The following is a 12,710-nucleotide window of genomic DNA, read 5'->3' on the forward strand; positions in this document are numbered from 1 at the left end:
TATGCTTTTGAATCATAGGACTTGAATCCATTTTGGAAAATTAAGTGCTTCAAGACTATGGCAGAGGGGCACCTGAGTGGCTTAGTTGGATAAGCATCCAACTCTTGATTTAGGCTCAGGTCATGATCTCACAGCTCATGAGTTTGAGTCCCATGTCAAGCTCTGCGCTGACACTGTGGAACCTGCTTGGAATTTTCTCTGTCTCTCTCTGTCTCTCTCTGTCTCTTTCTGTCTCTCTCTGTCTCTCTCAAAATAAATAAATAAACTTAAAAAAAATAAAAGACTATGGCAAGAAGACTTACTAGCTTTCATCTTCTTCCCCTTCATTCCTACCTTCCTCCAATACTATCCAATTACTCCCTAATTATGAACTTCTTTGGAGAATCCCAAGATCAGAGATAACTGGTTAACCTATTACTGTTAATCCACCATTTATTTTTACCATCTATATAGAGTTGACCAACATGCACACACACACACACACACACACACACACGAACTCACATATACTATAACTTTTTCTTTTTTTGTTGTTCACTTTCCTCAAAGTTTGCCATCAGTTTTTCTTTTTAAGGTAATGTTGTCCAGATTTATAACACTGCAGTTCTTTGATTGTTTCCTATGATTTTTATACCAAATCAGGAATGATATTCACAATATTTAAAGACCTGATTGATATGGTGTAGAAGCTGTAGTTCCCCCAACAGCCATGGAAATGTCACATTTTCGTTAATAGTACTCTTTACTAGCCTCGAAGGGACTTATAGGCATCTGTAATTTACCCACCATGATGTTAATGCCACTGCCTTGGGCATCCACTGGTGTTTGGACATGCACTATAGAGGGAACATGAAGAGACTGGTATGTATGAATGGCCACAAGCTAGCTGGAAAGCATCCCTGCAGTTATCTCCTAGGGATCATGGGACCTATCACTATGGGTGATTACTCAAGTGGATCAGGACAAACATTTCAAGTATTTTATTACTTTAGCAATTATATGAGCATCCCAATGCATACCAGCTGACTATCAGCTCTCTGTATACCCACTAATATCTTGTATAATTACCTTTTCACACTAAAATCTGTTGCTTATTGATGGTCTTAATAATTTATAGGGGTTTTTTTTGGTGAAGAAGAAACAAAATAGTTTCAGTCGAAAGTCAATTTGAATGAATCAATAAACTTATCAGGAAAAAAATTAAGTTGTACTATCCCATATTTTACTTTAATAAATAGACAAATAATGAATCAAACTTGAGAGACAGTGAGCTACCCCTTCACCTGGAAATCTCAGAACAGCCCTTGTGTGTATTAGTCCACTGGTTAGAAAAATGTTCATATTGAGCTAGTGAAGATGGCAAGGAAAAAAACACATAATATTCCTTGTTTTATTGGAGGGATTTTGAATGTATTTTTAACTACTATTAATTGTCCAAGAAACTTCATTTTAAAAGATGTAGGTCTGAATAAATTGCTATGACATAAAATTGCCACAAGAACAAAGGGCTTCAAATAATATTGTTTTAAAATTTAGTATCAGTTTAGAGAACATCTACTGACAATTGTATGACTTTTTATTCATTTACTTATTCAACAATTATTTAAGTTCATGCATATTGTGTAAAAGTAGAAGACAATATGATTGGAAATTTACTGCAAGAGAGCTATGCAAACAGGGCTGTCAGATGGGATAGAAGAGAGAGTGTGGCAAAATAATCTTTCACAGAGGTTACCTTGTCATCAAAACCTGAGCTACCCATGCAAAGTGAGACTGAGAAAGGTTTTTGCAAATAGAGGGAGGTAGGTAAAGGGCACAGGAGACGTGAAGACTGAACCAGATGACAAAGGTCTTTAAAAGCCATACCGAGCAAAGTGAGTTATATTCTGAAACCAATGGGGGTTCTTTGAAGTGACACAGGGAATCTTGCACTCAAAACTGTGATTTAGCAAGCTTAATGCATGTGGCTGTGTCAATATCAGTGTGAGCTCTTTGGATAATTTTATAGAAATCTGTTGAAAAATATTTTATTTTTATTTAAAAAATTGCATTAAGTAGGCACTCAAATGAGCAGTTTCTGTTTTCACCTATTCATATTGTTTTTCTACCTACTCTTAAGAGGTAAAATAACGAAAATATTAACTGGATGAGTATGGAGAGGGTTTGGAGAACTATGTGTTTTTTCTTTATTTTTAAGATGCTGCCATCTAGTGAAACTTTTGAAAGATCACTTTTTGGTGGTCTAATTCAAGTTTGTATCTTCTGGTCCTTTCCTCAAAACAGTTACATGTTAATAATTTATGTTTCTGCCATCCATGGGGAAAGAATTGTACATACATTAAAACATATTGTAAGAGCCTCAAGTGATTTTTTTAATGTGGTACCACAGATGTGACTACAGGGCTTTTAATAATGGGATATGGTAGGTGAAGTTTCATTGTTTCTTCATTGTGACATTCTTTATAAATAATTGATAATAAAATAAAAATGCTGCCTTTCCTGTTTCTTAAGTTTTTGAAGAAAAGTTGAGTTTTAAAAATATATATATATAAAACTGAGTTGTAAATACTGTTTCACAAAAAAAGAGAAAAAAAAACCCTGGTTTTAATTAGAAATGTTGGCAAGAAAAAAGAGGATGTCAAGTTCAAACCTTTTTTTTTTCTAAATTTAATTTCAATATTAAAATGTATCTTAAAATACAAACAAAAAAATCTGTGTGTGTGTGTGTGTGTGTGTGTGTGTGTACTGAATTTAAACATTAGTCTGCAAACCCAGATTTTGACCATCTTTAAATCTTGATAGAGATTAATTGTGTTTCTTTTCTATCATTCTCTAAATTTATGACATGAATTGCCTTTTTTTTTTTTCTGAGAGAAACAAAGTACAAATCCATCTCCTCCCCCACAACAAAACAAAACAAAATCAGATATATAATACTGGTAAAAAACTTTTTCTTCTATGAGATACCAGTTCTGGCCACTTTATAATCAGTAAAGTTGCTAATTGACTCTTCAATATATTGAGTTTTCTTTATGAAACTAATTCTATATGTTAGGGGTCAGCAAATCTTTTCTTTAATGGGCAAGATAGTAAATATTTGAGATTTGTGACCCATGTGGTTTCTGTTGAAACCACTCAATTCTGCTTGCAAAAGTAGTCATAGACAAAATTTAAACACTGAGGGGCATCTGGGTGGCTCAGTTGATTAAGTATCTGACTTTGGCTCAAGTCACCATCTCATTGTGAGTTTGAACCTCGTGTCGGGCTCTGTGCTCACAGGTCAGAACCTGGAGCCTACTTTGAATTCTGTGTCTCCTTCTCTCTCTGCTCCTCCCCAACTCGTGCTGTCTCTCTCAAAAATAAATAAACATTTAAAATAATAAAAAAATAAATGAATAAACAAATGAAACTAATTGTGTTCAAATACAAGGTTACCTTCAAAAACAGGTCATAGTTTGCATCCCTCTGTTCAGGGAAAGTACCTGTAATAGCAGTTTGAAGTTATTCTTTTTTTAAAAAAAAAAATTTATTTATTTTGAGAAAGAGAGAGACCAGAAGAGGGGCAGAAAGAAAGGGACAGAGAGAGTCCCAAGCAGGTTCTGCACTGTCAACAGGGAGCCAGACGCAGGACTCAGTCTCATGAACTGTGGTATCATGACCTCAGCTGAAACCAAGAGTCAGACACTTAACCGACTGAGCCACCCAGGATCCTGAACATTAGTTATTTTTAAAAGGTGTTAGAAAAATCTAAAATTGGCCCCTCTGAAATTATTTACTGCAATAATTTCTATAGATAGATGTGTTTCTTCAAAGTTGCAGGAAATCTAAAGTTTTGAAAACATAGTTATATATGTACTTAGTAAGCTAAAAATAAAAAAACTCACAGGTAAAACATTTTTGCAGAGTGAACTATTACCCCCATTTAATGATCAGGGATTTTTTTAAAATTCATGTTTATATACAATATTGTCTTAATGTGGAAAGAATCACTATATTCTCAAAGTAAAACTTTTAACATTTTGATTTATAGGAAGTTAAAGGTTTTGATGTTAAGCCATTAAAATGAACTTATTGTTTGGGTACAGTCTGGGTAATATAATTCATTGCTTCAGATTTTCCTTCTGGGAACTCAGTAGAAACAGAGGGTTAGTTTCTAAAACAGTGAATTCTGCTAGGCAGACATACAGAACGCTTGGACAATGTAAACAAGTAAACAAGGCAAAGTCAAATAGTAAGAGGCTATTAGGGTCTCAAGTAAATGTATAGGGAGAACACAGTGTTGAGTCATAAAAACAGCACCATTTCTATTGGTCATCTTTGTGTCAACTGATCTAGGCATTACTTAGTCATAGAGATCCTGCTAAATCTCAACTGAACTCACTCTTGCATCTCTTGGCCTACTAAGGAGAGGTGGGGAGAGCAGCTGATCCAAGCTGAGCTCAGGTGAGGAAGACTCTGAGCCAGCAGGTTGGCTAAGCAGGTCCTTGTTACAGAGATGGCAGAGAACAAGAGAAAACAAGCCCAATCTAATCACTCTAGTGCTTTGGACTCTCCTTGTATTACATGTGCTAACATTCCATTGGTCAAAATCTGTAACTTGTCTAATCCCAGTGCAGAGAATTACATTCTGCCCACAGTGAGAAGAACTGAAAAATTACATGGCAAAGAAGATGGATACAAGGATGGACAAAGAATGAAAGCCATTAAGGCAATTTATCATATCATATATATACTTGAATTAATTAAATTAAATGTGGGCATGATGTGGGATTCAGTGACAAACTGAAAACTACTATTAACTCCATCAGGTTAGAGGATATACTAAAGCAGAGGTTCTCAAACTTTAAAAAATTTTTGAAATGTTTATTTTTGAGAGAGAGAGAGCAAGCATGCAAGCAGAGGTGGAGGGGCAGAGAAAGAGGGAGACACAGAATCTGAAGCAGGCTCCAAGCTCCAAGCTGTTAGCACAGAGCCTGACGCAGAGCTTGAACTCACAAACCAGGAGATCATGACCTGAGCCGAAATCAAGAGTCAGACACTCAATAGACTGAGCCACCCAGGTGCCTCTCAAACTTTTTAGTAATGCACACATTTTACACTCTTAAAAACCATTGAAGACCTCAAAGAGGTTTTGATATTGTGTTTATATCTATATTTACTATATTTTAATTAAACACATTTATTCATTCATTTATTTTAGAGTAATAATAACAAATAGATTACATATATTTTTTAAATTTTTTTATTTGAGAGAGAGAGAGAGAGAGAGAACATGAGGGGGGAGAGGGGCAGAGGCAGAGAGAGAGAGAGAGAGAGAGTGAATTCTAAGCATCTCTCCATGCTGAGCATGTATCCTGACATGGGACCTGATCTATGACCCTGGGATCATGATGTGAGCCAAGTAAAGAGCCAGTTGCTCGATGGACTGAGCCACCCTGGTATCCCAAACACATTACATATTAACATAAATAATATGCCGTTAGGGAAACAAAGCTATGTTTTCTTTTTTTTTTTTTTTTAATTTTTTTTTAACGTTTATTTATTTTTTTGGGACAGAGAGAGACAGAGCATGAACGGGGGAGGGGCAGAGAGAGAGGGAGACACAGAATCAGAAACAGGCTCCAGGCTCTGAGCCATCAGCCCAGAGCCCGACGCGGGGCTCGAACTCACGGACCGCGAGATCGTGACCTGGCTGAAGTCGGACGCTTAACCGACTGCGCCACCCAGGCGCCCCCAAAGCTATGTTTTCTAAAACAAAATAAGAATGTTGTACACTTGGCAAATCTCTTTAATTTGGCTTAATAGAAGACAGCTAGTTTTTTATCTCTGCTTCTGCATTCAATCTCTTGCTTTATTTCCTTCATGAAGCATATTAAGAAAATCAGTCCTCATGCAGATAGATAGTTGGAAAAAGCAAAAGTATTTTAATAGTCTTTTCTCAGTTAGTTACGACTATTCTTTGATACTGTACCAGAATTTGACAAGTTGTGGTATGCAATGTGAAACCAAATTACTAACTTTCTCTGCTTGGTTACATTAAAATCCATTGTATGGTTTTGTACTTTGAAGAGGTCTTTATCCATGCTTGATATGTAATATCAAACATTGGTTGTTTGAAAAATATTGGTTCATATTTTCCAAACACCTACATATTTCATTATTATTATATTATTTTTATTATATTATTTTATTTTATTATTTTAAAAAGCACATGTTACTACTAAACTCGTTAGAAATATCTTAAATATTGGGAAGTGGTCATATTCATAGAAGTGGATACAAGTTTTCAAAATCCTAATTTCTCTTAGAAACTTTTTTCATTGGCAGCAAATACTATGACTTGTTTTCCTTGATTTGACACTCATTTCATTCATTTCCAAAAGAATGTCTATCAAATGCCCAAGTATGAATTACTGTTGTTTGTCTCTCAGTTGCTTTTTCATTAAAAAAAAATTGTTCTCTGTGGAGTAAAGGTGGCTAGTTCAGCTTGCAACTCAAATAATTGCATAAGTGCATTACTTTGAGGTAACCCTCTTACTTCAGAATGTGGTCAAATGTTTTATGCATACTTCTCATGTTAAGCCCTAAAAATATGAGAACTAAGGCATTGAGATTTAAAATTAACTTTATCATTTTTACAGATGTCTCAAGGAGTTTTTTTACTGTTTATTTATTTTGAGAGAGAGAGCATGAGCAGGGGAGAGGCAGAGAGAGAGAGGGAGAGCCCGACACGGGGCTCGATCTCAAGATTGAAAAATCACAACCTGAGCCTCAGGAGTCAGACACTTTACCAACTAAGCCACCCAGGCATCCCTTTCAAGGAGATTTTTAAGCAAAATTATCTTCTTATTTCCCCCTACAACTAAATGGTTTCAGCATGCAGTGACTGCTAGTATAATCTGGTGCCACTGCCTTGATTGTGCTAATATGCCAGCACTGTTTTTCCCATATTATGTTATGTTTTCCCATAACTGTTTTTAAAGTATCATTGCAAATGTCAACACAGTGAAGAAGGCAAAAATGTCTTCATATTTTGAAAACAATTTTGACCTAGAAGGATCTTGGGAATGCCCAGTGTTTTGTGGTTTACATGTTGTGAACCACTGTACCAAAGGATAAACCATATTTATAGTACAGCAGTTTGTCAAAGATTTTTTTAGAGATATTTGTACTTATTATTTCTAATCATTAAGCAAATTCAAAACTTGTTATTATGTTCTTCCCCAGGGTTGTTTTGTTGGCTTTGATCTAGCACATGCAGTTGGAAATGTCGAACTCCGCTTACATGACTGGGGAGTTGATTTTGCCTGCTGGTGCTCCTACAAGGTACAAATTAGTTAATATGTTCATATCCTTTTATTACACATTGATTGTTATCTAAATGAATAACTGGATTGGTGGCCAGTTTTAACTATTTGATTTACTTTCCTCCATTTCTTTTGTTACTGTTTTTTTCTGACTTTAGTTAATTATAAAGTCATGTGATAGAATAGTATAATAAACAATTAAAATTGGGTATTTCCATCCACTATAGAGTACTAATTCCTTTACTTGCCTGGCTACTATAGAAAAATCATGAGATTTTAGGAAAAAATCTCCACCCTTAGAACTTAATTCAAATTGATTAGGTTCTTAGGTTTTGGTGATATGCTGTGTCATTTCTACATACATAAAGATAATTCTTATGGAATCAACTTGATATTGATATTTGAAGACAATTTCATTGACAGGGATTATGGAAATGAAACTAATTTTATTTTAATGTAGGTGTTTTAAAAATAGATGCTTTATTATTATGGAAATATTTTTGTAACAAAATAATTGAAATGAATAGGGTTTAAAATTAGATAGACTTCATTGGAACTGTTACCTATTTAGTTGATGCAAAATTTGGCCAAAAATGTAATAGGTATTTAGTCTCAATTAATAATGCTTATGTTTATTTTTTTTCTTTGAGTTAGGTAATGTAAAATTATGTTTTATTATAAAAGCTCAAATATTCACATTTTGAGCTGGTCAAAGTTGGTTTCATAACAAAAAAGTCAAGTGATTTTATTGTTCATTTTTATCATATGCTCATACATTTTAATTTCTTTTCTATCCAGTATTTAAACTCAGGAGCGGGAGGTCTTGCTGGTGCCTTTGTCCATGAAAAACATGCTCATACAATTAAACCTGCGTGAGTACCATCTTCAGATTCTTCTCTGGTGATGAATAAATTAATTTGCATTAATGATATGCTAAATTTACATGAGCTCTTGAAGGTGCTATCCAATAAGAATCTGGATTGATTATAATTATATTACCATTCTATTAACAATGATGCACTTTATTAGAAATAAATGCTTTTTGAAGAGTTCAGTTGGTTGAACATGAATCACAAAAGGGGAAGCTCAATGCTAAAAATGAGTCACTATAATCATGTAGAGCAGATGGTTTAATGCAAAGAGATGACTTATTTTTTTTCAAAATTAGACTTCAGAAAATTTCAGATTCCTCACATTGATGAATAAATCAAAGGCAACCAGAGCTGTGCCTAATAGAGCCTTAAATGTGGTATGTTATTATTAAAATTACATCTACCTTTAAAGCTAGAAACATTATATGATGGTTTTGTAAGGATTATCTTCTGTCCTAAAAGATTTTATAATCCATGAAAACTGAAGAAGCTGAACACTGAACAACACAGACTGCATAAAAAGCAATACTTTTCTACTTTATATAACTTTCTCATTTTTTAGAGCAAGTATAAATGCAAATGTGATACATTAACAAATTTATACATTTTTATTTGACTAGGGAACTTGTAAGTTTGTTTTTATCTGTATGGAGATAAAGAAATAATTTTCTGAAAAAACTCCTTTCAGAGTTTTGTATCAAAGTATGTGTGATGAGGAGACTGTCTAGACTCATAATAGGTAATATAATAATGTTTGATTAGTTTTCTGAATCCTCTCAGCCACTAGCTGAGTGGTGTAATCTTTACAAGAATTGAAGCTGAATTAGTAATAAAACTTGGAGCACCTCACATTTCTGAGGTTCTATGCATATAAATCCAAGAAATTGAAGATGATTTTCTACAGTTCATTTAATCATGTCTAAAATTTCTTCAAGATTTTAAAGTTTTAAAATTAAATAGAGCGTTTTCTTTAGACAGGTATTTTGTCAGGCAGATGTCTTCCCCAAATATATTGTCAGTATATTAGATTTCTCCCCATGTCCCAAATTCTCTGAAAAGAATATAAAGCATTATTATGTTACAGGAATACTATGCATATTTTAAATGGTCTCTTTTGCATTTTTAGCAAAACCCATTGATAGTGTTTTACCTAACATAATTGGTTTCCCTGTAGACAGTATATAAGATACTGCTTGCTTTTGTGTGGAGACTCACTACTCTGATCATTTCCCACTCTCCACTTAATTAAATTGTAATAGAGGATCTGGTGTATCATACCAATCCAAAGACAAGCTGGTGGGTTGGTGAGGGATATGTTAAGTAATCTACACAAATTTTCAAGAATTTAAGCGTTAGCAGCTAAGCTCTGATCTTACAGCACATGTCTGTTGCACTTGAAATTTCTTTTGTCACTATTTGTCCTTCATGGATGAGAAACAGGAGGGGTCGAAGCCGTCATAGTGTGCTCACATGCACTTCGTCTTGTAGAATCCCAACATCCTCTAGACCACTCTAATTGTTACATCTTTGGTCCCAGGAGAAAGACTGTATAGACAGGCCAAATTCACATTCCAGCATGATCACTCGCTGGTCCATAACCTGAAGAATGTTCCTTGACCTCTCAGTGTTCTAGCCTCTATATAAAGATAATATCAGCATCTACCTCATAAGCAATGATTCTGAGAATAAAATGAGACGGTGCATGTAAAGCACTAAGCACAATTGTGAAAGAATTACATGTTGTCCATACATCTAGGCTAAATACTTTGTCGCTTCACTGTGAAGTTGTATGTCACCTCTTAGACTTCTGACTAGCAGAGATAATTTCTCTCAAATAGAAAACATAACCTCAGAGTCTGTGGCTTGTAATTTGTAGAACATGGCACAGTTTTGTGTCTGTTACCAAGTTCGTTTCAGCAGGCCTTTGAAAAGCTGTGTAAGTTTCCATTCCTTGAATGCTCTTTTACAGGCCTTACATTCCTTACCGTCTGACTGGTTCCTCGCTAATTAATGAGTTGAATGAGATCTTTATTGATCTTCACTTCATACTTATAGGAGAGACATGCTTTTAACATTTTGAAAATTATATGTTATTATCTCTTGTGGCATTTTAACCATCCGGCTTTGGTCTCCAAAGACTCAAATCAGGCTTGACTCATGAAGCCCTCTTTACAGGAAACCCTGTTTGTTGTTAAAGCTTCTTTTTACATCATGTCAGAATGACTAATTCCAACGGTGCCAACTTCCACCCAATAGTGGAATGTAACAGCAATTGATGTAGCAAACGTTGGGAAGTAAACTCTGTTGCTTTTTTAAAGGGTGACATCTAGTGGCTAAGCGTGTTATTTCAAACAAGTAGTATACAAGTGGTATTTTCTTTTATGTCATTTATTCTTTCTTAAGAATTTTTAAAGTATATATATTTAAATTGGTTTTTCTTGTACTATTTGACTGTATTTATACTGTGATACTTGTGTAGTCAAAACCTTCAAAAAAAAAAGTAAAACAGGATGAAGGTCAAAGTTAAATTAGGGGCATTCTAAGTGTGTGGTTAAACAGAATGCATAAATGTTTATCAAGGGTGGGAAAAAGGGCATTATGGGAGTGACTGACCCACCTGGTGTAGACAGTGGATACCAGAATATGTAACCCTGAATTCTAAAGTTTAATATTCAGTATATAACTTTGAAATATATTTTATATGTTTCCATTAGCAACTGGTAAATTACATCTGTACCAAGAAGTTGCACTTCTGTTTTTTTTTGTTGTTGTTGTTGTTGTTTAAATAGGCATTTTGGCCATTTTTCAGAACATATGACCTAAGACTTTTTCCAAAAACCTTTTGCCAATAAAGAGAAAGAGTACAGACTATCGTCAATCCACTGCATTAAGCATCATAACTCAAGCCGTTATTCAAGTAAAACTTGACCTTGTCCTAGTTTATCATCACCTTTTCTCATTCCAGTGTCATATTCTAAACTTTGTCTATAGCTAAGAATTATTCTAAGTTAGAACTAGTTTTGAGTAAATGCCATCTTGTTGGGTTTTTTTTCCTTCAAGGCTGACTTCAACTCAGTCTATAAAATTAATAATTATTGCTCTGAGATATAAAGTGCAACACTTTTAACTATAAGAATTTAAAGATCAGGGGCGCCTGGGTGGCTCAGTCAGTTAAGCGTCCGACTTCGGCTCAGGTCATGATCTCACGGTCTGTGAGTTCGAGCCCCGTGTCAGGCTCTGTGCTGACAGCTCAGAGCCTGGAGCCTATTTCCAATTCTGTGTCTCCCTCTCTCTCTGACCCTCCCCTGTTCATGCTCTGTCTCTCTCTGTCTCAAAAATAAATAAACGTTAAAAAAAAAAGAATGAAAAAGAAAGAATTTGAAGATCAGAAATGCATCACTAAAAAAGGACTTAAATACATTGAATTTTTTTAACTTTATAAATGTTGACTTTTTTGGTACACTTTAGATCAGTAACTAACCTTTTGATTTTATGGGATTCAAAAATATCTGAAGCTCATAAAATGATTCTTCTGTAGGAGCCCATAGACTGCAATTCAACACCCCAGCCACACATACATACACATATATATGTGCATGTGTATATATACTTTTTTTTTTTTTTTTGAGAAAGAGACTCTAGCATGAAAACAGAACAAGCCTGGATCATAAGAGCTCTTTTTTAAAAATGTGTTTTTATTTATTTTGAGAGAGAGAGGAAGGAGAGAAAATAATATGGGGAGGGCAGAGACAGAGGGAAAGAGAGAATCCTAAGCAGACTCTGTACAGATGCTTAACTGACTAAGCCACCCAGGAGCCCCATATTAAGATTCCTTCTGTCACTTGCTTTTTTACCCCATCCAGTAAGACCATTCATACTAGAAAATTGCTGTTCCTCACTTTCCATAATAAAGCTTTATTATTTCCATAATAAAGGACATAATAAAGCTCCAAATGCTCCAATGTATTAGATTTATTGAAATGTTCATTTCCCTTAGGTTTTTTAAGTTTTTTGAGTGACCAAGAATGAGACCTACTGATAATTTTGATGAAAATGCTAGAATTTCAAATCGTGTTAGCACATTCCCATAATCAGCTAGAAGTGTGTGATTGAAGCCTAGAAATAGAGATGACATTTTTAAGGCTTTTTAAAGGGATTGAGTCATCTTCTTTATTATAATAAGTAATTTCCAGGTTAAGAAGAACCAGCTGAAGAGACTGGCCAACTTCAGTGCATGGTTAGGGCAAATTTTAGAACTCAGCAATGTAGGTTATTATTATTTTTATTTGGGAAAAAAAAAAAAAAGACAAGCCAAACAATATTCAGGAAAGTCTAAAAAAGGATAAAAAGAGGCATAAAGAAAATTTAGCAAAACCACTTAAGAAAAGTTCATGCCATGCTTGGCCCAACTGTACAATTAATGTTATATGGGAAGACCATCTAATACACATTTGTTCCAGGGAATGCTGACTTGACACATTGATTCTATATACTTCTCCAGGCAATGCTGGAGAATGCCATCATCTAAAAC

The 12,710-nt window shown here is 34.6% G+C and overlaps 1 protein-coding gene across 1 annotated transcript in view; it reads left to right on the forward strand.

Moving 5' to 3' along the window:
- Positions 1-12,710, forward strand: part of KYNU (kynureninase) — a 114,592-nt gene that overhangs the window by 61,079 nt on the left and 40,803 nt on the right. Inside the window, exons 10-11 of the mRNA XM_040474973.1 lie at positions 7,228-7,326; positions 8,106-8,179. Of these exons, the coding sequence (XP_040330907.1) occupies positions 7,228-7,326; positions 8,106-8,179 (173 nt within the window). The remainder of the gene's footprint in view (positions 1-7,227; positions 7,327-8,105; positions 8,180-12,710) is intronic.

Source organism: Herpailurus yagouaroundi, unplaced genomic scaffold (assembly GCF_014898765.1).
Source record: "Herpailurus yagouaroundi ecotype Mexico unplaced genomic scaffold, PumYag 140, whole genome shotgun sequence".
Classification (NCBI taxonomy): domain Eukaryota; kingdom Metazoa; phylum Chordata; class Mammalia; order Carnivora; family Felidae; genus Herpailurus; species Herpailurus yagouaroundi.